The 21,020-nt window shown below is 46.6% G+C and overlaps 5 protein-coding genes across 7 annotated transcripts in view; 3 read left to right on the top strand and 2 right to left on the bottom strand.

Moving 5' to 3' along the window:
• Positions 1–1,371: 1,371 nt before the first annotated feature.
• On the top strand, positions 1,372–8,318 carry atxn7l3a (ataxin 7 like 3a). 3 transcript variants are annotated; one of them, XM_084448266.1, is made up of 13 exons: positions 1,372–1,559; positions 1,824–1,934; positions 2,026–2,158; positions 2,395–2,566; positions 2,845–2,942; positions 3,050–3,072; positions 3,425–3,470; positions 4,568–4,605; positions 4,702–4,770; positions 5,104–5,147; positions 5,347–5,418; positions 6,393–6,529; positions 6,657–8,318. In XM_084448266.1, the coding sequence occupies exons 2-13, from the start codon at positions 1,884–1,886 to the stop codon at positions 6,845–6,847; spliced, it is 1,074 nt and encodes a 357-aa protein (XP_084304392.1). In that variant the 5' UTR covers positions 1,372–1,559; positions 1,824–1,883; the 3' UTR covers positions 6,848–8,318. The 3 variants fall into 3 exon arrangements, with proteins under 3 accessions (XP_084304392.1, XP_084304394.1, XP_084304393.1); XM_084448268.1 differs by lacking the exons at positions 4,568–4,605; positions 4,702–4,770; positions 5,104–5,147; ... (1 more) ...; positions 6,393–6,529; positions 6,657–8,318 and adding an exon at positions 3,553–4,306; XM_084448267.1 differs by lacking the exons at positions 4,568–4,605; positions 4,702–4,770; positions 5,104–5,147; ... (1 more) ...; positions 6,393–6,529; positions 6,657–8,318 and adding an exon at positions 3,550–4,306.
• Positions 8,319–8,529: 211 nt separating this feature from the next.
• On the bottom strand, positions 8,530–11,700 carry tmub2 (transmembrane and ubiquitin-like domain containing 2). The gene is made up of 3 exons (XM_084449275.1): positions 11,604–11,700; positions 10,464–11,053; positions 8,530–10,037 (listed from the first exon to the last, which is right to left on the bottom strand). The coding sequence occupies exons 2-3, from the start codon at positions 11,036–11,038 to the stop codon at positions 9,650–9,652; spliced, it is 963 nt and encodes a 320-aa protein (XP_084305401.1). The 5' UTR covers positions 11,039–11,053; positions 11,604–11,700; the 3' UTR covers positions 8,530–9,649.
• A 78-nt stretch (positions 11,701–11,778) lies between these two features.
• cdipt (CDP-diacylglycerol--inositol 3-phosphatidyltransferase (phosphatidylinositol synthase)) lies at positions 11,779–13,773 on the top strand. Its single transcript, XM_084448703.1, has one exon. The coding sequence runs from the start codon at positions 11,892–11,894 to the stop codon at positions 12,531–12,533; it is 642 nt and encodes a 213-aa protein (XP_084304829.1). The 5' UTR covers positions 11,779–11,891; the 3' UTR covers positions 12,534–13,773.
• A 717-nt stretch (positions 13,774–14,490) lies between these two features.
• asb16 (ankyrin repeat and SOCS box containing 16) lies at positions 14,491–16,995 on the bottom strand (the record flags this gene model as incomplete). Its single annotated transcript, XM_084448706.1, has 6 exons — positions 14,491–14,676; positions 14,804–14,917; positions 14,989–15,072; positions 15,155–15,563; positions 16,131–16,398; positions 16,656–16,995. 6 exons carry the CDS (start codon positions 16,993–16,995, stop codon positions 14,491–14,493), a joined length of 1,401 nt encoding a protein of 466 aa, XP_084304832.1.
• A 922-nt stretch (positions 16,996–17,917) lies between these two features.
• The window catches only part of hrob (homologous recombination factor with OB-fold), a gene marked incomplete at both ends in the record, with an annotated part of 7,544 nt that continues 4,441 nt past the window's right edge, over positions 17,918–21,020 (top strand). The window contains 6 exon segments of the mRNA XM_084448442.1: positions 17,918–17,932; positions 18,148–18,198; positions 18,308–19,330; positions 20,142–20,168; positions 20,170–20,229; positions 20,654–20,788. Of these exon segments, the coding sequence (XP_084304568.1) occupies positions 17,918–17,932; positions 18,148–18,198; positions 18,308–19,330; positions 20,142–20,168; positions 20,170–20,229; positions 20,654–20,788 (1,311 nt within the window).

Below are 21,020 nucleotides of genomic sequence, written 5' to 3'. Positions count from 1 at the left end.
TAGTGTTTGGCAAAGCCTCGTCAGTGGCTTCATTTGAGGCCAGTGAGTCCATTGCTCACAGGGGAGACATTTTTGGTTTCATTTGTCAGTTTTAGTTGTTACATCTCTCCCCCATGTTTGTTTCTTTGTAGAAATATCTTTAAGAAAACAAAAGCTTTACAAATTTGTACTGCAGCTCATTTGACATATTTTGATGTTTTCTATAGCTGAGGGTGTTCTTATGTCCCTGCAGTTTAAATATTTGGGCAAATAAACATGGTCTTTAAATAAAAGCAATCATTTTTGTCTTGTGAAAAATCTGCACATGCAACGGGGGGATTCGTGTTATATTAAATCCATTCAAATAGAGACAGCACTGTTATTAAAAAAGATTAACTCTGGGTGGGCATCACTGTCAGCCACTGTCACTCTTAAAGCCCCCCCCCTTCACACAACTTTACCACCATGCGAGCTCTGGTATCCTAGATCTATGATCATTAGCTGAGAATTTTCTTTTAACATTTCATTCAACAACTAGTGTAGTTACATGAAGTGTACATGCTGAAGACATACATCATGGGATGACATGGTTACTGCATCTGTTCATAAAACTATAAAGGTCCCTACACAAGTGATGACCACTTAGGATGATTAATATATACCAAAAATGATTTTGTCTCCATTTCAAGCATGCAGAGTTATGTTTGCATAAGATACATTTGCTCTTCACTGTACAAACTAATCAATGCCAGACAGCCTGATTGAAGAGCAACCAGTTCTGAGCTCATTCAATGTTGTCTGAAAGAAAATGGCTGCCCCTTCCGTGTAAGTTACTTGTCACTTCCCAAACCAATGCGCATTTCGCTTCGTTAAAAAAATATCAAACTAGTTAATTACATCACTGAACGCATATAATTGAATTCAAAATCGGTACAATACCGGATGGGAACAAATTATTTTGGTGTCTGATGCCTGTTTAGGAAGAGCGTCGGTGGTCGGTTCAGGCGTTAGCTGCAGACGGAGAGCTAGGGCACGGAAGCCTCTAGCACATCGACACGGGAATTGTGTAACAGTGTGTGTCGGATTGTTTTGCCATATCATGAACATATCTAATTCGCCATGGTATGAATTGTGTCAACTAGGTAACAAGCTAGAACCGAGAGTGCTTGTGTCTTTTGGTTACCTTGCTATGATAGCATAGCTAGCTACCAAGCTTGCACCAACTCGGGCTAGCCTACATGACGTCAGGGCCATGTTGATATTAACGTTAGATGTAGTTGACGCAGCGGGTAACGTTGGCTAGCTAGTAGTTAGCGATATTTTGCTTTCTACCATCTCGTGTGTAGTGTTAACCAGTTAGCTAACGCCAGATACGTTGGCTGTTCTCTGGCTAACGCTATTCATGGGCTAACGAGCTCTATAGACAACGTTAGCTAGCTAACGATACTAGCTTCTGGCTGTGTAACTGTTGTACTAGCAGCATGTGTGTTTGTTTACTTCCACAGAATGTGACAACAATCTAGTCCCCAAATGTGACCTTTCTCAGAGACGTGTGCTGTAGGCAGTCCTATGCGAAGCAGGTAGGTACAGGTCGCCAGCAAGTCATTATGAAGCTATCGTTACAGCCCCCAGAGGAATACAATTGCATGACTAATTCGTCTTGCCGTAGGACCATTCCGTTTTACTGACTTGCTGTTTTGAGAATGTACCAACATTGAATTTTAACGTCATTCGTGTTAGATAAGATAAGCAAGATTGATGTTAAAACCAATAATGGTATCTTCTCAAAATTGTCACAGAATCCTATGTACAAATTCTGATCTTTGTGTATGTCTTCTTTCTAGCGCTGTTACATCTCACACACTGTGTCATGTGGCTGTGATTCCTCCCATACATTTTTGCAAATGAAAATGGAGGATATGTCTCTGTCAGGCCTAGACAACACCAAGCTAGAGGTGAGCAGTCAAGCTGACTCAAAGCATTTCATTGTCCCCCTTGCATCATCTTGGAAGTTGTTTGTGACACTGAAAGAAACTCCATGTGCAGGCCTTGGCTAATGACATCTACTCTGAACTGGTGGAGGATGCCTGTCTGGGCCTTTGCTTTGAAGTACACCGTGCTGTTAAACAGGGCTATTTCTTCTTGGATGAGACGGATCAAGAAAGCATGAAGGACTTTGGTAAGTTCTTTCTCCCTCGTTTGATTCTTGCAACTGTTTGAATACTGTAAAAAAAAAAAAAAAAAAATCTGTTTCTTACCTCCCCTTTCAAGTAATCTCTCATCTAACATTGTTTGTTGAACAAGAAAATCCAGTCATATCTCAAGGGAAGGGAGGGTGGTTGTAGCTGTTGAAGAATGTTGAAACGGGGCACTTGTCATGCTCTGTCCTGTTTGTGTTCTTGCTTCCTATCCTAGAAATTGTGGACCAACCAGGAGTGGACATATTTGGGCAAGTGTACAACCAGTGGAAGAACAAGGAGTGTGTGTGTCCCAACTGCAACAGAAGCATTGCGGCGTCGCGCTTCGCGCCTCACCTGGAGAAGTGCCTGGGCATGGGGCGCAACAGCAGCCGCATAGCCAACCGCAGGTCAGGGGGGGTCACCCGCGGAGACTGTAGCTGAGTCCATGCCGTGTGTGCTCTCTCTTTCTCTCTCCCTCTCCCTCTCTCTCTTTCTCTCTCCCTCTCTCTCTTTCTCTCTCTCTCTCTCTTTCTCTCTCTCTTTCTCTCTCGATCTCTTTCTCTCTCTCGATCTCTTTCTCTCTCTCGATCTCTTTCTCTCTCTCTTCCTCTCCCTCTCTCTCTCTCTCTCTCTCTCTCTCTCAGGGTTATTCAGTTCTGTTCATTTTGTTCTCTGTGCCTCACAGAATAGCCACCAATAACAACACAAGCAAGTCAGAGAGTGATCAGGAAGACAATGATGACGTCAATGACAATGACTGGTCATATGGGTCCGAAAAAAAAGGTGATCTCTACATAATTTTTTTTTGCCACAGAAGCTGTTGATAATTTTTTTTGCCTGAAAAAAATACACTGGTGCTCTTTTCTTACCCCCTTTCTTTGCTTTTGCAGCTAAGAAAAGAAAGTCAGATAAGGTACTTTAAAATTCTTTGAAATAATCTTTGGGAAGTTTGGAAAGTTTCACTCAGTCTGACTGAATCACTGGGATTTAGCCAGTCAGTTAGACTGAGTGAGACTGAAAGTGAAACAACTTTTTATTACATTTTTGTTGTGCATGTGTATCACAAACATTGTAAGAGAGCCAATAATATGGCCTATGTCTTCCCCTCGATGCAATGCACACCAGCATTGCATTGAAGTTAATAAATGTTTAAACATTGTTAACTCTAGATTATTTTGAAACCTAGATGCTTCCTGATACATGTTTGCAGGGTTTGTAATCCTGATCTTTAAGGTAGCACTCTTGTCCTTTTATGTTTCCCGTAGAATCCAAATTCGCCCAGAAGATCAAAATCTCTAAAGCATAAAAATGGTGAGTTAAGTGTGCTAGTGTTGTAGAAAGTGTTTTGGCGGAGCTGACTTTGGATGCGTCACACCTGTTGTCTATTCAGCAGTGCTGGGGCCCCGGCGCCACGTTGTGGATCAACAAGCTCCGTGTTTGATGTACCTGTAGAGAGATGATGCGTTTCCCCAAGACAGGAAGGAGCTGATGGCACTCAGTTCTCTAATGTACCACCCACCTTAGTTTGGAGGTCAGGGAAAGAGGGGTCTTCAGTTTTTAAAAGTTCAAACAAGGTTAAAGCTCTCAAGGTTATTCCTTGTAGTAGACGTGCAGAGTCTTGGAGATGTATGCAGGCATAGGGCTGAGGCCCAAGTTGAGAATGTCTGATGTGATGATTTTCATTCATTGCATATCATGATGAACAGCTGAGGAGCTCAAGATGATCAATACAAGAAACTGGACTGACATCGCAAAACAATGTGCAATAAATGATAATGAAGCCTTAATTCTCCAGGTATATCATGAATTTATGATCTTGTTTTATGTCATGTTGAATAAGAGGTATTAGATTTGATCGGTAGTTTTTTTTTGTTATTATGCCTATGATGAATGACCATATATTTCTGAGATATTGGCTTTGCTGCATATTTGTTTTTGTTTCATGTCAAATGTCCTTTGTGAATTTTTGTCTAGAAATAAGTTCTACACCATTTGTTTTGCATCATGTTTGTATTCTATTTCTGACTGGAATGACTGTGTCCTGCCTGTATGAAGAATTTGACTGTACATTTTTGGCGCTGCTATTCTCCACGGAGGACTTGGCACACATTTTATCCCACCCCCAATATTCTTTGTAATAAATGAGATGAATGCAATCCTCACCTGTTTGGTTCACATATTATTTGTGGTTTTGGTCCCTAGATGCTCAGGAAAAAAACATAGGGCTAATTTGAGCCAAAGCCTCAACGTTTGTTTTGTTGATGTGTGTAACAAGGTTTTTTTTTCTCATCAATTATCTGATAAGATTTACGACTCGCTACTAAATAGCCAATAGATTTATAGATAGATTATACCCTATAGATTCATGAGTAGTAAGAACTCACACTTTGTGTTGTTCTTGTTTTCAGGTGAGCTTAGTAACAGTGTCAACACTGATCCTTACAAGGTAACAACAGTTCCTCGTCGCATGCATTTTGCTAACTGCTGCTGTACTTCAATGTGATGCCAGTCTCTCATTCTGTGGTTATCTTCTTCACTACAGTACAACTATAACACCGGCATCAGTTATGAAACACTGGGCCCTGATGAGCTGAGGTCTCTGTTGACTACAGTGAGTAAATCTCATTTGTCCATTCTAGCATCCAGCTGTCCAGCCCAACAGGCTCTGTGCACCAGCTCCACTACTTCCTGAAAGTCACTTGGCATCTTTATTTCCTGTCCTATATGATTGGCTTAAGTGATTAATCAGGTGTGCGGAAGACCCAGCGCACACCTGATTAATCATTTAATCCAATCATATTGGACAGGAAATAAAGAAGCCAAGTGACTTTCAGGAAGTAGTGGAGCTGGTGCACAGAGCCTACTGACCCTACATTCCTACAGTGTTTTTATGGAGTGTAATTGACTTGTCTGTCTCTAAATGCACGAATGCATTTTTCTACAGCAATGTGGGGTGGTCTCGGAGCACACCAAGAAGATGTGCACCAGGTAAGGTTTGTCACTTTCAGGAGAACACGTTTGTAGCACAAGCTGGGATGGCTGATTTGGAGCCATTTTTCACCTGTGCATGAACTGGGTTCTGTCCCTGGAGTCTGTCCTGTTTGCTGGAGCAGTGCATTGTGGGCCGTGGTGTCTCAGGGGGTTTGTAATGCCACGCTGTGCCCCCCCCCCCCCCCCCCCCCGCCAGGTCCCAGCGCTGCCCCCAGCACACGGACGAACAGAGGAGGGCAGTCAGGGTGTTCCTCCTGGGGCCGTCCGCGTGAGTGTGCTTCCCCTAACCTCCTCCTGCTCCCCCCCCCAGACCTGTAGAGGGCCTGGGCAGAAGCAGGAAGCGCTCGCCCATGTGACCTTATTAGGAAATGATGTGTACGACAGTCAACGGTGAGAGATCCCGTTTAAGTTGTGGCATGACCATACACATATGATGTTTGTCCATTTGAAACGTCAGAGTCACCGTTTGTCGTAAAAGTTATTCCAGAGTTTAAAAGTATTAAAAGAGGTGAAAGTCACTATTAGTCCGGCCATGTTGAGAGCTGCAGCTATGCGAAAGGAGAGTTAGTCAGTTCTGTAAGAGCTGGCGTTTGAGACCGGTTCTACAAGGTTTTGGTGAGTGTTAAATGAGTGTAATTTCAGCTAATATTAGCTGACTTGCGAGTTAAGAGATGAGTAGAATTTATTGTTTTAAAATGACATGTGTATGGTCATGGAACAGTTCAAAAAGGATCAAGAAATGATTTGTCTCGTCGTTGACTACCGTACATATTTTTCCCCCCAATTTAAGGCCCCATGGGGGGTTTCTCTTCCTGCCTCCGCCTAGGCTTGCTGTCGACAGGGGTTGGCTCCGCTCTCCAGATGTTCAGAACTGAGAAAAATGTGCATGTGGCGGTGATAAATGTGCAGGTGTTGCTTGAACTGTTGTGTTGAGTGTTTCCTGGTTGCGGGTGCGTCTTGCTTGGAGGAGGGAAAGGCCTAAATAGTGCAGGTGAACTAGGCTATGATCACTCCAGTGGAAGCAGTAAACAGACCTAGATTTAACTGACAACTACCTATGAGCACGGTATAGTTACCAGTCTAATCTGCCATTTCTGTGTGTAGATTCTAAGCTGGTTCAATTTGACAGAGACGGAATAACAAATGAGGATGTGTCCTTTTTAGGGTGCTAATTTTCACTGGGTTTGTCAGAGGAAACTGGTCGTCAGTTGGTTTGATGTGATTGGCCGATGTCTCCGGCAGGTCATCTCTGCCGGACGGAGACGCGGTGGGGGAGAGCGACGGCTACGACGCCGCAGACGGTCAGGGCCTCATGAGTCGCCTGCAGTGGGATGGGTCCTCGGACATCTCGCCCAGCGACTCCGCCTCCTCGAAAACCAGTAAGGAAACCTCATATCAGCTCCCCTTCAAACGGACGGCGATAGTATCAGCTACAGTACGTCTTTCTCGCCGTTACCTCCCCCCATCGCACTCCCATCCGTCCCTCTCTCGTTCTTTCTCTCCCAGGCACCAACAATTCTGACTCTAAGAGGCCCAAGAAGAAGAAGAAGCTCTCGCTTGGCCTCGGCGCCGGAGGCGGAGCTAGCGGGGGAGGAGGGGGCAGCGGCTCCCAGGGTAACCTCAGTTTATCCAACCGAAAGAAGCGGCCGAAAATCTCAGCTCGCCCCGTTCCCAGTATCTACGATGACCTCAACTAGCAGAGATGCCCCTTTGTCTCCTCCCCCTCTATCAGCCTCCCATGCAGCATGCCCCCCCCTCCCTCCGCGAGAGGAGAAATGTGATGAATGAATGGATGAATTTGACTGCTGAAACAGTTTTCATCCAGTCATTCATTAAGGCATTGGGGACCAATCACTCTTGTTTTTTTCAACTCTTTTGAGATTGGATGGTTTTCTGTACAAGTGTGCCATCTTATGGTTTAACCTTCAGTACTTTAGAGTTGAGTATCAAATGGTGGCTTTTCAGTGATAGCATTGTATTGCACAGTGGGTTGTGTGTGTGTGTGCGTGCATATGTGCGCGCATGGAAATGTGACTGTTGAATGTGATGTGTGCATGTGTGTAATTTGCGTGTTTTCAGACGACTATGCACCTCTGAATGTGCCATTTTGAATATTTTACTTTTCTGTTTACATTTACTAATATATTTAACTGTGCCATTTTCTGTCAGGTGAGAGTAGCCTATGTTTGATTTGTCTGTACACAACATGGTGTAAAAGCAGAATTATGGATCATAGAGGGAGAACTTGTGTTTTTATGTGTGATTTGATGTGTAATGAAAATCATGAGGCAGTTGTTTCCCAGTATACATTTTTACAGGTATACTTCACTCCTCCACAAGTCACGATAACCAGATGTTAGTTCACTGTCATTTCAAACCCTTATATGCTGTAACTGTCTTGAACCTGCCTCTACCACAGATCACTGTACTTGCATTGCATCCTGTACAAGGCCACTTGAACTTAGTACTTAACCTGCCTGCTTTCTTCTCCTCTCTCTCCTCAATAAGCAGTCGTACTGTAGATCTGAATTACACAAGCCTCCGCAAAAGAAACGAAGCTTGACTTGACTTGCATGACTTGCACTGGCATCTGAAGCGTCCAACTGCCTCCTGTGTTCAGTGTGTATGCGGTTGAAGGGACTCGGACATCGACAACAGCGTCGGCAAGCGATGTCGTAACAGAATTGCTAACGTCATCCGTTGTGCAGGTTTAATCTAATGAGTAAATTGTGCACATTATAATTTGGACAGTTTTGGAAAATACTTAACTTAGCATCTATTACTAATGCCTACTGTTTTGTATTCAAACCAGTGCCAGGTTTTGACATTATGTATGAAGTCAGTTTGTGATGTGCACTATATGATAATCATGGTAACGTACCGTTCTTCTCAATATCAGATATTTTTGTTTTGGTTATGACTTTTATGGCACTTTTTACTGACAGGGTAAAGAAAGGACAGTGTCCATTGTGATGTGTAGCTGTACATGTTAATGTGAATGTGTGTATTATCAGTGCGTCTCCTGACTACGAGTGCGGACAAAGGACGCAATACAATGAATTTTCACAAAAAATATTTTTTCATACACATGCACGTGTCTATGTGCATGTGGAGATGTGCTTATTGTATACAGTATGAATAATGAGATACACAATTTATTTTTCTTTATCTTCAAATTACTTGTGTACAGGGGTTTTCTTTTTTTGTCCAAATAAAACCAAGCGTCGTTGAAATCTTGTGCCTCATGTTACTCATCGGATTCCTTCGGCGATGTGCCGAGTGCGTGTTTTGCAGGCCTCGCACAGAACGCATCCGTTAAACACCTTGTCTGATGGCGGCCTGCACATTTAATAAGTGAACAAATGAGGGGACTCGGGTTGAAACGCTTTATTAGTCAGCACAGAAGCCAGAGGGGGAGGGGTTGAGGGACTCCTAAAGACAGTTTCAGTCACATCTGGGGCAACCTAGCCTGGAAGCCTGAATCCCAAAATTTTTGCGAGGAAGTCTGTCTTCCAGGCTAGGGACAACCCCCCCCCCACTTGATTCTTCAAGTGCCAAATGCCGTTTCATCCAATTCATTCTATTTTTATATACAGTAAATACATTATATGTACATTGTTTTTCCAAAATGATTTTTATTCTAGTTTCTAGTCATTCTTGCAGCTTTTTATATTATTTAGATCATCCCTAATCAAGATAACATAAGCATAGTGATTCAAGCAACAAAAATCCATTACAAAATCCAGCCTTGCAGTAAGGCAGTCGTTGCAGGATATGGTTAATAGCAGCCAGCTCATTCTCACCATAGGACTAGACATGAGATATAACCAGCACACAGCACACCAGTGAGTTGTTTTAAAGACAACCAAGAGAAGTCTTAACAACAGGTCATTGTTTTCATTTTGCGTGAGAGTATATTGTATCACTTCAATCAATACCCACTAGAAAACCAAAAATACTTTGCAATGTGTATGAATTAAACAAATTATCAGAAAATAGTGTGTTTGGTGCACAACAAAGCTTTTCCAGAATCTAGTAGATCAAGCAGAATCTAGTAGATAGAACAGAATCTAGTAGATCAAGCAGAATCTAATAGATCAAGTCAAACCGACAGAAATATTAATGACGTAGTGGAAAAGATAGTTTGTCATCATGGCGGTTATTCTAATCTACCCTGTAGACATCCAATGAATCAAAAAATAGTAAATAGTCCTGTTTCAATTCCCTCATATTCATACTAAGAAAGACAAATTCTCTGCACATAATCTGTGCAGCCTTTAACGATGCTAAAGCTCCAGGTGCATGCAGGGACAGCGGTACACCCCCCACACATGGGATTCCAATCAGTTTTGTGGCATCAGGCCACAAAGTCTTTTTATTGCCCTTGTCTAGACACCATATGTTGCTGTTGTCATTCGGCCTCATTATCCAGTCCACAATCGGACATCGCCGAGAGGACCCATCTCGTCCTTCCCTCCTGGCCCCCTCTCCTCAACCTCTCACCGGCTGTGCATTCCGAAGATCAAGAAGCTGAAGAACACGGTGACGCCCACCAGGGAGATGGTGGCCGGGGCGGTGAAGAACTGCCTGTAGTTGATACGGAAGTACCAGACCACGGCCAGCATCACCACGAACACGGGCACCACCAGACTACTGGTGCTCAGCGCCACGCCCGCCGCTCGGAGGCCCCCGCTGACCCCGGCGCCGGCCCCTGGCCCGGGGTGAGCTGCCTCCTCTGGGCTGGCCTCCCGCATTGCCTGGGACACGTGGCAGTGGATCACACTGTTATGCATGATGTTGAGGGACCGCAGAGTCCGTTTGGGATCCTGGAGCAGTTGACCCTGGTAGATCAACTTGATCTGACGCTCCCGACCAGAGAAGTACTTGCTAGAGGAGGGAAAGACACAGTAGTGTATGAATACAGGCAGTATATATTAGGGCTGGGTTTAGAATCGATTCATGAATCCCAAAATCGATCTTTTATTTAATGAATGAATGAATAAATTAAGGAATGAATAGTTCATTAATTCATTCAATGATTCATTCATTTTTGGAAATCAGTATCGATACCCAGCCCTAGTATTGATGTGTTGCATAACTTGGCAGTCATTAAGGTTACAGCTAAAAAGAACAGGTTTTAGTAACACTAACCGAATCGATATTGAATCGAATTGAATCGTGATAATCAATTCCAAACCTTCAAACAACACACAGGTGCATATGTTCCTCAGTTGAAGAGAGGGAAAAAAACACCCCCAAAGGGACAATTGGTATAGTTTGTGTGCGTGTTCTCATCAGGACCGTCCTACTAACCTCTTCAGCAGACCAACTGTATCCTGGGGTTTCAGAACAGCCACCTCCTCTGTGTCATTCAGGAATTTCAAACGGACAGTGATGCTGGCAGTGGACACCATACGGTTTCTCTTCTGGACCTTCTCTACCTCCTCCTCATCATCATCATCATCATCCTCGTCCTCCTCCTCCTCATCATCATCATCATCAGGATGGTATCTTTGAGGTTTCTTACTCTGGATGTTGAGGAGGTCTACGCCGGCCCCTGCAGTCCCCTCCCCTGTGCCCTCGCCGTCTCCCCTCTCGGACCCTGGCTCCCCCTCCTCGGGTTTGTTCTCCTGGGAGGCGGGCGGCGTCTGCTGCTCCGGGGCGTCCGCACTGGCCGGTCCGCCGCCGTAGCCGTCGGGGCCTCCCAGTCTGATGAGGGAGGCGTGGGCCCCGACGGTGAGGATGGTGCCCAGGATGTGATCCCCTCGGTCTGCCACGTGTGTGGAGAGCCAAGCCAAGACCAGGGCCAAGAGCAGAAACAACACCCCCCCGGCCGCCGTCACTTCGTCTCCCATCCCGTCCAACATGGTCAGTGCACACACTGCCATTACTGCCCTAGAGACCTGTGGATGAATTGGAAAACAGTCAGGCACAATGTATAGAACTCAACTATAATATTAGAATAATACCAGTGATGGCAGGGCACAGGCAACAAGCTGATTCTGTGAAGCTGGTAAAGAGCTATCTATCTATCTAGTTAACGTTGGTCTAGCTAAATTCAATGGCTTTTGCTAGCCATCTATTATTAGCTAGCTAGCTAGCTAGCTAGTTGTAGACTTGCTTCGTAGTTTGAAAAGCAATGTTAGCAATGATCTGGACAGAAGTTTGTTCAATCAATGTCTCGCTTGGAGAAATCGCAGGGTAATAATTGTGAGCATGAGAGGAGAAAGGTAACTTCCCACGACGAAATGGCCAACTCGCTGACGTTAGAAGCTAGCCAGCAGCAACAAAACAAGAACGACCTTTGCCAGTTTCGCCTGCTTAGCTAGCTAACGTTAACTTGCTTAGCGGCTAGCTAGTGTGTAAGCAAGCTACATTCTTAGATGATGCAAGCGAATCCACTCATTACACGTATAAAAGTTTGCATTTTGATAAGAGTTTACAAAGACCTACCTGCTATGTAATGAAATCATGTTTGAAGACATGTAATCGTGCTAGCTCACGTAGCCAAAGCCCGATTATTGCCCAAAAAAACCTTGGCCGGGCCACGGGGGCCACATAAACACAGACGTCATTGCGTCATTAACACGTAAGCTACGTGCGTGATGTGAGTGTTCCTGGTTTCTGAAAATAGGCAACATTTGCGAACAAGTCGAACAAATCACGGCAATAACCCGGTAGGGAACAGCACAATATCGTTTTTTTCCCTGCAAGAAAAACCTCATCTATTCTACCAAAGCTATGGCCGAGGAAAATATTTTTCTTTTCGTTCCGAATTTGATCGGCTATGCCCGCATTGTGCTGGCACTGTTGGCATTCTATCTGATGCGTTGCTGTCCAGTGCCAGCGGTATTCTGCTACCTGCTTAGTGCTCTACTGGATGCTTTTGATGGGCATGCGGCCAGGGCCCTCAACCAAGGTACTAAATTTGGGGCTATGCTCGATATGCTGACAGACCGCTGTGCCACAATGTGCCTGCTGGTCAACCTGGCTCTGCTTTACCCCTCGTACACCTTCCTCTTCCAGCTCAGCATGAGCCTGGACATCGCCAGCCATTGGCTGCACCTGCACAGCTCAATGATGAAGGGATCTACCAGTCATAAGGCTATCGATCTGTCTGGAAACCCCATCCTTCGCCTCTATTATACATCACGTCCGGTGCTCTTTGTCATGTGCATGGGGAACGAGCTCTTCTTCAGCCTGCTCTACGTTCTCTACTACATCGAGGAGCCAGCCGCATGGCTGCAGTGGCTGCTGGGAGTCTGTGCGGTGGTGTGTGTGCTGAAGTCGGGCATCAGCCTCCTGCATTTGGTCACGGCCTCCAGGAACATGGCTGCCATTGATGTGGCTGACCGTGAGAGGGAGAGGATCAAGGCTGAGTGAGACGAGAGAGAAATAAAGAAGGAAGGAAGGAAGGGACGAAAGAAGGGCTGAAGGAGAAAGAAGCACCCAATTTTGAGCATCACACACTTACTGCTTTCTGGTTAATTTTTATGCACCAATTTGTGCTTGACGGTGATAAATGAAAATTTACATGTAAAACCCCCCCAAAACGTTATTAATTTCCATATAATTTTTTGGGTCAAAGCCAGGGAGCCACTGGAGAGGGCCTAAAGAGCTGCATGTGGCCCTGGAACTGCAGGTTGCAGATCCCTGCCCTAGCAATTCTGGACTGGATAGGAAGAACCAGGACAATAGGAGCTCTATCATTCCCCTTTGATTGGTCTGGTGGAACTTCCATGTTGCTAAACCCATCCAATTTTTTCTGATACAGTTTTTGTGGTGGCAGTATGAGCTTTGGGGATATATTTTAGATTTGGGTTGGAGAGAGTAGGAACGGGCACAGGGTTGAGACACATCACTCAATTTCTCTATAACAAAACCTACTTTTGAGGGTAATTTGTTTGAATGAAATAATTCCTGTTATTAGTTGCCAACCATCAGTGGATCTAAATCAATTTGATCTGACGTTACCAGACCAGGCTCATCTTCATCACATCCTTTCCATTCGGCCTATTTGATGCTATGCTAATGATTTGGTCAAGTTGACTTTACAACACGATTTGAAGGGAATGATTGTGGAAAAACTCCAAGTGGCACTAATGTACAAGCCACTAATATAGCTGTTATTACTATTCCTTATTGCTGTTACCTATCATTATTTGGAAATAGTTGCACTATGAGCGTGTCATTATCCTGCTTCATGTTGTTATGGTCTAGCTTCCCTCTTTTTAACTGTGGTGATGGGGAGTGTGGTGGTCTGTTATGGTCAGACAACCATTCAAATATATGGACACATTCCTTACCTCAAGTGTAGGCCACTTTCACGAGTATTATGGTTTTAGCTTCTTTTTTTCCCCAATTGCTATACGATCACTGTTCTAAGAGCTTTTATAGCACTGTATTTGTTGTGTGTGAAGTATACCGTTGCTGGATGTGTTTAGCCATGTATTGAAATCTCCTTGAAATGTGGTTATGTAACTAGCAGCAAGGTAGCAACATTATTTTGATATTTTGACATATTTGATATAATGTACTGTAATTGGGATGCGGAGATGGTGCACCAACACACCACAATATATATATACATCGATATTATAATATATTAAATCAACAGCTTTGATGTGAGATGTTTTTAAGGTTTATTTCCATGCAGTGGCTCCACCTTGCAAATACATTAACATTTAATTTTGAACTGTAACAGTGACGCTGCAATAAACTATTCAAACTAAAAAAAAAAGGAAAAAAACATGCAAGTCAGGCCAGTTGCACAAGTTTAATGTCAGAAAATATCAAGGGAAGGACACAAAAAGATTACAGTATCCCTTTGAGACAAAATAAATTAAATATAACGTTTATTTGTCAATACAGAAAACAAGCCTTTAAAAGCGTGTTAAGCAAATCCTTAAAGGTGCAGTACGCAGTGTGGTTCAGAAGCACCTCTCGTTATCGGCCTACTTCCTGCTATTCTGATTACATCCCGACAGCGACCAATAAATGAAGTGCTGCAACACTAAAATGAAATAAAGCCGTAATCTGAGGAACTTTCAGGACTGTAAGTGCATCTAATCATTATGAGTTGCCAACTTGCAATGATTGGATGGCTTACCTGCCTATCAACCTACCTACAGTACTTGCCAAGGGAGTGTCATTTGTTTTCCCCCGGTTTGGAGGCATGGCTTCGAAGCCAGGCCTGAAGGGAAGGGCGGGGAATTCGTCATCTGCATTTTTCAAAATCTTTTTTCCCCCCCAAGTCTAACAGGAAATAATAAACCGCCTACTGCACCTTTAACTTTGCCTAAACTTCCACATGGTTATCAGAATCTGCCATGTTCCATCGTCAACGGAGCTCCCCTTCATTGCTAAGGAGTAGATAGTCCCTAACGGAGCTGGGAACATCCAGTGTACTGATGGCAGAGTGACACGATGCCCCCAGGTGGTGACGCAGGGAACAGCGACTCAGGTGCTGCAAAGACCGTGGCTGACCACTCAGCTGCCGCACAGAGTCAAAGAAAGTCTGATGCTCCTGAGTAAGGAAACAAACAAATTAGGACACACAAGGTATTATCAGATAATGTGACGACGGAGAAAAGAAAGAAGAAAGTATATGAACTGCTAAAAATAAATACAAGTTAACCGTGTGAAAGACCAACCTTGTGGATTCGGGTCGGGAGCGACTCCATCCACTCCTCCAACGCAGGAACAACAGTGTAGGAGTTAATCATGACCTCCAGTGTGGCGGGGGAGGGGACACAGAGCTTCAGCATCTGAAGTACAAAACGACGTAGCGGTTAGAATCATCTACAGCGGGCGTTAAGAGCCTACCGTACCTGCATACCTTAGGGGAAGCCGGCTGGGCCCCGTGGTTTAAGAGGGAACGGGCGATGGCCTCAGGCCTCAGATCTGGATAGTCTTCCACGACCTGCGAAGAAATAAGGCATAGAAGTCACCGATGTCGTTCCTGTCAGGGACATTAGTTTGTCCCTTGCCGTTTACACACCAACCTGCACCAGGCAGTCCATGGGAGTGTAGCCGGCGCAGTTTTCTACGTCGGCGGCGGCGCCGTGGCGCAGCAGGAGCTTGGCGATGCGCGGGCTGCAGTTGGCGCAGGCGTTGTGCAGGGGTGTGTGCTGCTTCCTGCCGGCGGTGCGGGGGTCGGCGCCGGCCGCCAGCAGCGTCTGGACCACGCGGAGGTACTGGCCCGCCTCGGCCGGCCGCTCGGCTCCGGCGCAGGCGGCGTTCAGGGCGGTCTCCCCCTCGCGGTTCTTGGCCAGCACGTCCGCCCCGTGGGCCAAGAAGAGCTCCACGTGCTCCTCCAGGCCCCGCCGGGCCGCCCCGTGCAGGGGGGTCAGCTTTGACTCGCCGGTCGACACGTTCACCTCCGCCCCTCCTGCTAGCAGCAGCTTAGCGCACCTGGAGAGGCACACAATCACCTTATGACATCAACAATCACCTTATGACATCGACAATCACCTTATGACATCAACAGTCACCTTATGACACCAACAGTCACCTTATGACATCAACAATCACCTTATGACATCAACGCTCACCAGGATCAATGATAACTCCGGTGACGAGTGATGTTGTTTACATCAGTGAAGCTTATATATTGTCCTTTTCTGGAACATCTCTCGATCTAAATTGATAACACATTTATAAATGACTCAAAATGTGTTGGTATGTAGTTGGTATGAGGGGCTCGGGAGGTAGAGCGGGTCGTCCAATGATCGTGGGGTCAGCGGTTTGAATACCGGCTCCTCCTGTCCACGTGTCGAGATGTCCTTGGGCACGACGCCGAACACCAAATTACTCCCGTTGAGCAGGCTGGCACCTTGCATGACAGCTGCCGCCATTGGTGTGTGAATATGTGTGTGAATGGGTGAATGAGAGGCCGCTGTAAAGTGCTTTGGATAAAAGCGCTATATAAGTGCAATCCATTTACCATTTACCATTATGGCTACTCGTGCTGTCACTCACTGGAATGACTGGGCCGAGGTGCAGAGATGGAGGGGGGCGTTGCCATCGGCGGACAGCAGGTCGGGCTCTGCTCCGTGGGAGAGGAGCAGCTGAACACAGACCTCATGGGCTCCTACACAGGCGTCGTGGAGGGCCGTGCTGCCTCCCGGGTCAGCGTTCACCTCCGCCCCGCGGAACAACAGCTCTTCCACGCACCCCGAGTGCCCCCTGCTGGCGGCCAGGCGCAATGGGGACGTCTGCTTCGTCTTGGAGCTCAGGGTCCACATACCTGCAACAGGCGCATGGGACATTATGGATATCCTGTCAGGCAGAGGCTCGTAATACACTTCGACTTTAGCACTAGAATATGCTCTTAGTCACTTGTTTAGAAAGGAGATGCACTTGTGAGATCTGGCGAGTAGTAGGCTAGCACACTAACTACCTATACGTTAAATGCAATTATAGTCGCTTTGGATAAAAGCGTCTGCTAAATGACTAATGTAATGTAGGCTAATGTACTGAGGGAGTGGGGCTTTTGACACATACCCATCTCTGGGGTCCACACCATCTCCTCGTGCACTGTCTCCAGCAGGGCGTTGACCATAGCGGGATCCTTTAGAACAGTGTACACTCCCTTCATGTCCCCACACATAAAGGTGTTGTGGATGGCCGGGTCTCTGCATCGAGTAAGGGTGAGTGGTGGCGGGACCCGGATTTCCTGGAGGGGGCGTCTGGGAGGAAGCCTGGTGGGCCGGGACACAGGCGGTCTGGTCATGGCCCTTCTGTGAGCCAGCGCCCGTCGGGAGTCCTCCCAGTCCTGGATCTCCTGATCCAGCCGCAGTGAGCGCAGGGAGGCAGAGGAAAAGGCAAATGTTTCCCTTGACATGACACTCCAAGCTGGGGGGTGGATCACCAGCAGACAGCAGTCTAGACCCGACGGAAGAAATCAATTATTATTTATTTTTTTAAGAACGGGAAAAAGGGTAGGCCTACCTGCCAAGTTATGTATGATGATTAATGAGGATGTGCTGAAATGAAAAAACGATGCCAATTCCAAAGTGCTTGTTGTAAAGTGAACTCATCTTGACCTAGCTCAGTGCTATAATGTTTATTCACTGGGAACCATGCCTTGCCTTAAAGAAAACATGATCAGTAGAAACCAGATTACATGTAGGCCTATGTCTCCTAGCCTTTCCATTTTAAAACAGTTCAAAACAACAGCTTAAAAATACTTGTTGATACAACTTTAAAGGGCAATGCTCGTTTTTGACAACCTGGACCTTATTTACGACATATTATAAGAAGTTTGACTCACCGTGTAATCTCCTCCAATTCTGGTAGCAATGTGAGTTCAAGACATCTAGGAAATGTGCATGTACACTATGAGGTTGGAGTTTGTGTTCGATAATTTAATTTAACATATACGTCCAAATGCCCTCCAAGGAAATGTACAGTAACAGTCACAAGATATTTTTGTGCCTAAACTACCAACACACACTCACGACAGCGGCTGTTATAAATAGGTGGCAATGCAAGCTGACACTTGAACATAACATTCTAAAGATAGCCAGCAGATGGCGACATTGCTCAAGTTTGTACAGATCTCTCCATGGCGTGGTCTCAGCAGCACGTAAACATTGCTTACGTGGTCACGTTTTGCTCAAACCAGGCGGCGCCAACACTCATGCTCTGTAGCGAGTTAGTTCCGTTGTAAACTAGTGTCATTGCAAGCACTAGAACAAGATGTGACTTTACTAAATCCTAATTGATATTACTCTAGATCGTGTGGATATATAACTCAAGATCCCATGACTGCAATCATGGTAAGGCCGTCTATTCGCCAGTTTTAGTATCTGAAAGTGGGTGTCATGACTATCGCTAACGTTTCATGTTTACGTTAGGTTAGGCCAGCTCGATTAACTTGACCAGTCAGTAACTACTAACACAGTTTGTCTATTGCTTTGTGGCTAGATACTGTAGCTATATTTGGAACACATTCAATAATAATAATGTCTTATTCTCTAACTCTACACTGCAGACTTGCAAATTGAATGGATTATTTGATGTCGGCGAAGACTTCGATGATGAGGTGATATCTCCTGCGAAGGTCAACCGCACCTGATGCCAATGCAATAATGATTATAAGTCTTCTTCACTTATTAGTCTGTCAACTTTGTGTGTGTTTGTGTGTCCTCCAGGATTTACTAGAGGTGGACTGGTCTGCGCTGCCAGTGTCCGGTCCTGCCACTCTTTCGTCTAATTATGTACCGTCTAAAGTTCTACGTGGCACTGCTGCTCTTCATAATGACCCGGCAACCACCTGTCAGCTGCCCACAGAAGGCTTGACCTCAGCCTCACATAGAACCGTGCAGAAAGTGCTGGTGCCGGAGAGAAGCGCACAAAACACCATCGGACAGGCCGTCGCTTCGGGGTTGAGACGGCTCTCTGCGTCCGTTCCGCAGAGGTCATCCTCTCCTCCTAGGGGCCAGTCGGGGGTCCCCCACCTGACCTCAGCCCAGCCAAGGCGACAGGATCATCCGGACGTGGCAGGGAAACAAGAGGCGCCCTTGCCTCAGGATGACTTTGATGACTGGGACCTTGACCTGGCGGACCTGGATGCGTGCGACGCACGGACAGGCCCAGGGGCCCCGGTCGGACAGATGGCCACGGCCCCAGCGTCGGCCTCGGCTTCCAGGGACGGGACCGTGTCCCCGGCCAAAAGGCTGCGTCCCTCAGGCTGTGGTGGGGGTCAGACTGTGTCCAGCAGGGGGCCGAGAGGATTCAATCCCTCTCACCAGTCTGGCCCGGCTGGTAGTAACTCACTCCTCTGTCCCTCAATCCCTACCCCCTTTCTGTCCCCGGGTCCACGCCCCGCTTTCGTCTCGGCCCCGCCCCCGAGCCCCGGCGTGTTCCCGGGGTTCGCCGCCCCCTCCCCCAGGGCCTCCCCGAGGCCCGCGACCCCCAGAGACCCCCCGCGGCTCCAGAGACCCTGGACCACGCCCGGTCCTCACGCTGGGCGCTGCCCGTTTGACTCCTCCTCCTCCGCGAGGTCGCCCTCCCCCTGCCCTGCCCCGCGCCCCCTGCACACCCCCGTTCTCACCAACCACCTGGTCCAGCTGGTGTCCAACTCCAACCGGACCCCCGGGACCCCTCGCTCCTCTGACCCGACCCGACCCAGGACCCGCCGGTTCCCCGGCCCCGCTGGGCTTCTGCCACGGCAGGTGAGTCTGACCCTCCCCCCTAACCCTAACCCTGCCCCCCTCCCCACCCTGCCTCTGGACCAGACTGAGATGTAGGGCTGGGTATCGGCAAGGACCTCACAATACGATGCATATCACGATACTTTGCAATACAATACTTACTGTGATACATTGCGATACTGTACATTATGTATTGACATTTTTAGAATACACATGAAAATACAACTCCATCCCCCGCCCCCTGGAGGTGATCCTGAGGGCGGAGGGAATGTCAGGACATTTTAAATCCATTTCAAACACGAATAATGTATGTATGACTTTTTTGGGGGACTGTATCAATACTATACTGCGGAAAACCGATACAGTATCGCGTAAACTCAAGACAGTGTCGCGGGGACTAATATGGCGGTGTGTGTTGCTGTATCCGTTTTACGGCACAGCCCCAGTGAGATGAGGCATTACTACTAGGACTGCGCACGTTTTAAAATGTTGTTCCATCTCCTTCCACCATTTGTGCACTCTCCTGTTAGTCATGTCTCTCTTATGAACTATCTAGCCCATGTTTACTGCTCTGTATATTTTCTTAGCCAATAGTCAAACATTTTCCAGGAGCTTGCTCGATCGTCTCGTTGAGAGAGGTCAGGGAACAATTTAAAGCTCACTTTTCTGGCCCCTGGGTGAAACTGTTTTTTTTGCTTCCCTCTGGAATATGTAGGGGTGGGACCTATGCCCACCCCCCCCCCCATTACTCTCTGTAAAGTGCATTGTGTTGCCTCTGTGTATGAAATGCGCTATACAAATAAAGTTTGATTTGATTTGATCCTTCCTGCAGCCCCACGGCCAGAGCCTGGATGACATACATCGTGGTGGCCATCCCTCAGACGCCAGCGCACGGCGCCGTGGCCAGACTGCCCAGCCAGGTAAGCCACGCCCCTCACCACTCCAGACCGCCACTTAACAACACCCCGGTCATTTATCATGTCATCATTATATGTTGTGTACAGTATCTGTATGGTGTGGGGGTTGGTGCTAAGTGTATACATGTATATCTGTGTATGCTGTATTAGTATTGTGTTCATGTGAGGCCATGTGAGGCAATGTACAGACATGTCAACACATTTCCTGCAAATGACAGTTAAGTTATCTATCTATCTATCTATCTATCTATCTATCCATCTATCTATCTCACAGGAACAGACAGACTATGTGACTTAGACATCCATATTCTTGTCAATCTTAAATTGACACTGGCTAATTGTTGGCAGAGTCCAACCCGTGTTTGTGTGTGTGTGTGTGTGTGTGTGTGTGTGTGTGTGTGTAACCCCCTTGTGTGTGTGTGTCCAGGTTCCCAGCTCCCAGTCTGAGGAAGAGGACTTCAGCGGCGGCCCCTGGGCGGTCATGAAAGCGGAGATGGGATTGGACGAGAGGAACACCTCCTGTTTCCTGCACTCCTACAGCGTCGCCATGGTGCTTCGGAAGGTGACCGCCATAGGCGTCGTTTCCCTCCCAGCGGTCAGCGGTCACTAGGGCTGCACAATTAATCGTGAATTAATCTAAATCGTAATTATGACCTCCGCGATTAACTAGTCGCAAAAGGCCGCAATTAATGTGACTAATAATTTTGCTTTGAATTGAGTGTGCTAGGACTACACGGACGAATCACAGGCGCTTCTGCTGTCTGACCAATCACCTGCAGCCGTGAGTAGTGAAA

This window comes from Borostomias antarcticus (assembly GCF_949987555.1).
Source record: "Borostomias antarcticus genome assembly, chromosome: 14".
NCBI classification, from domain to species: Eukaryota; Metazoa; Chordata; class Actinopteri; order Stomiiformes; family Stomiidae; genus Borostomias; species Borostomias antarcticus.
This window is presented reverse-complemented; position numbering and strand designations above follow the sequence as displayed.

Excerpts from the sequence above, each read along its gene's own strand:
- atxn7l3a (XM_084448266.1), top strand. The coding sequence starts at position 1,884 with ATGAAAATGGAGGATATGTCTCTGTCAGGCCTAGACAACACCAAGCTA. Across the intron at positions 4,606-4,701 it reads TCAACACTGATCCTTACAAG|TACAACTATAACACCGGCAT; the intron begins GTAACAACAGTT and ends TCTTCACTACAG. Across the intron at positions 5,148-5,346 it reads ACCAAGAAGATGTGCACCAG|GTCCCAGCGCTGCCCCCAGC; the intron begins GTAAGGTTTGTC and ends CCCCCCCGCCAG.
- tmub2 (XM_084449275.1), bottom strand. The coding sequence starts at position 11,038 with ATGGCAGTGTGTGCACTGACCATGTTGGACGGGATGGGAGACGAAGTG. Across the intron at positions 10,038-10,463 it reads ACAGTTGGTCTGCTGAAGAG|CAAGTACTTCTCTGGTCGGG; the intron begins GTTAGTAGGACG and ends TCCCTCCTCTAG.
- cdipt (XM_084448703.1), top strand. The coding sequence starts at position 11,892 with ATGGCCGAGGAAAATATTTTTCTTTTCGTTCCGAATTTGATCGGCTAT.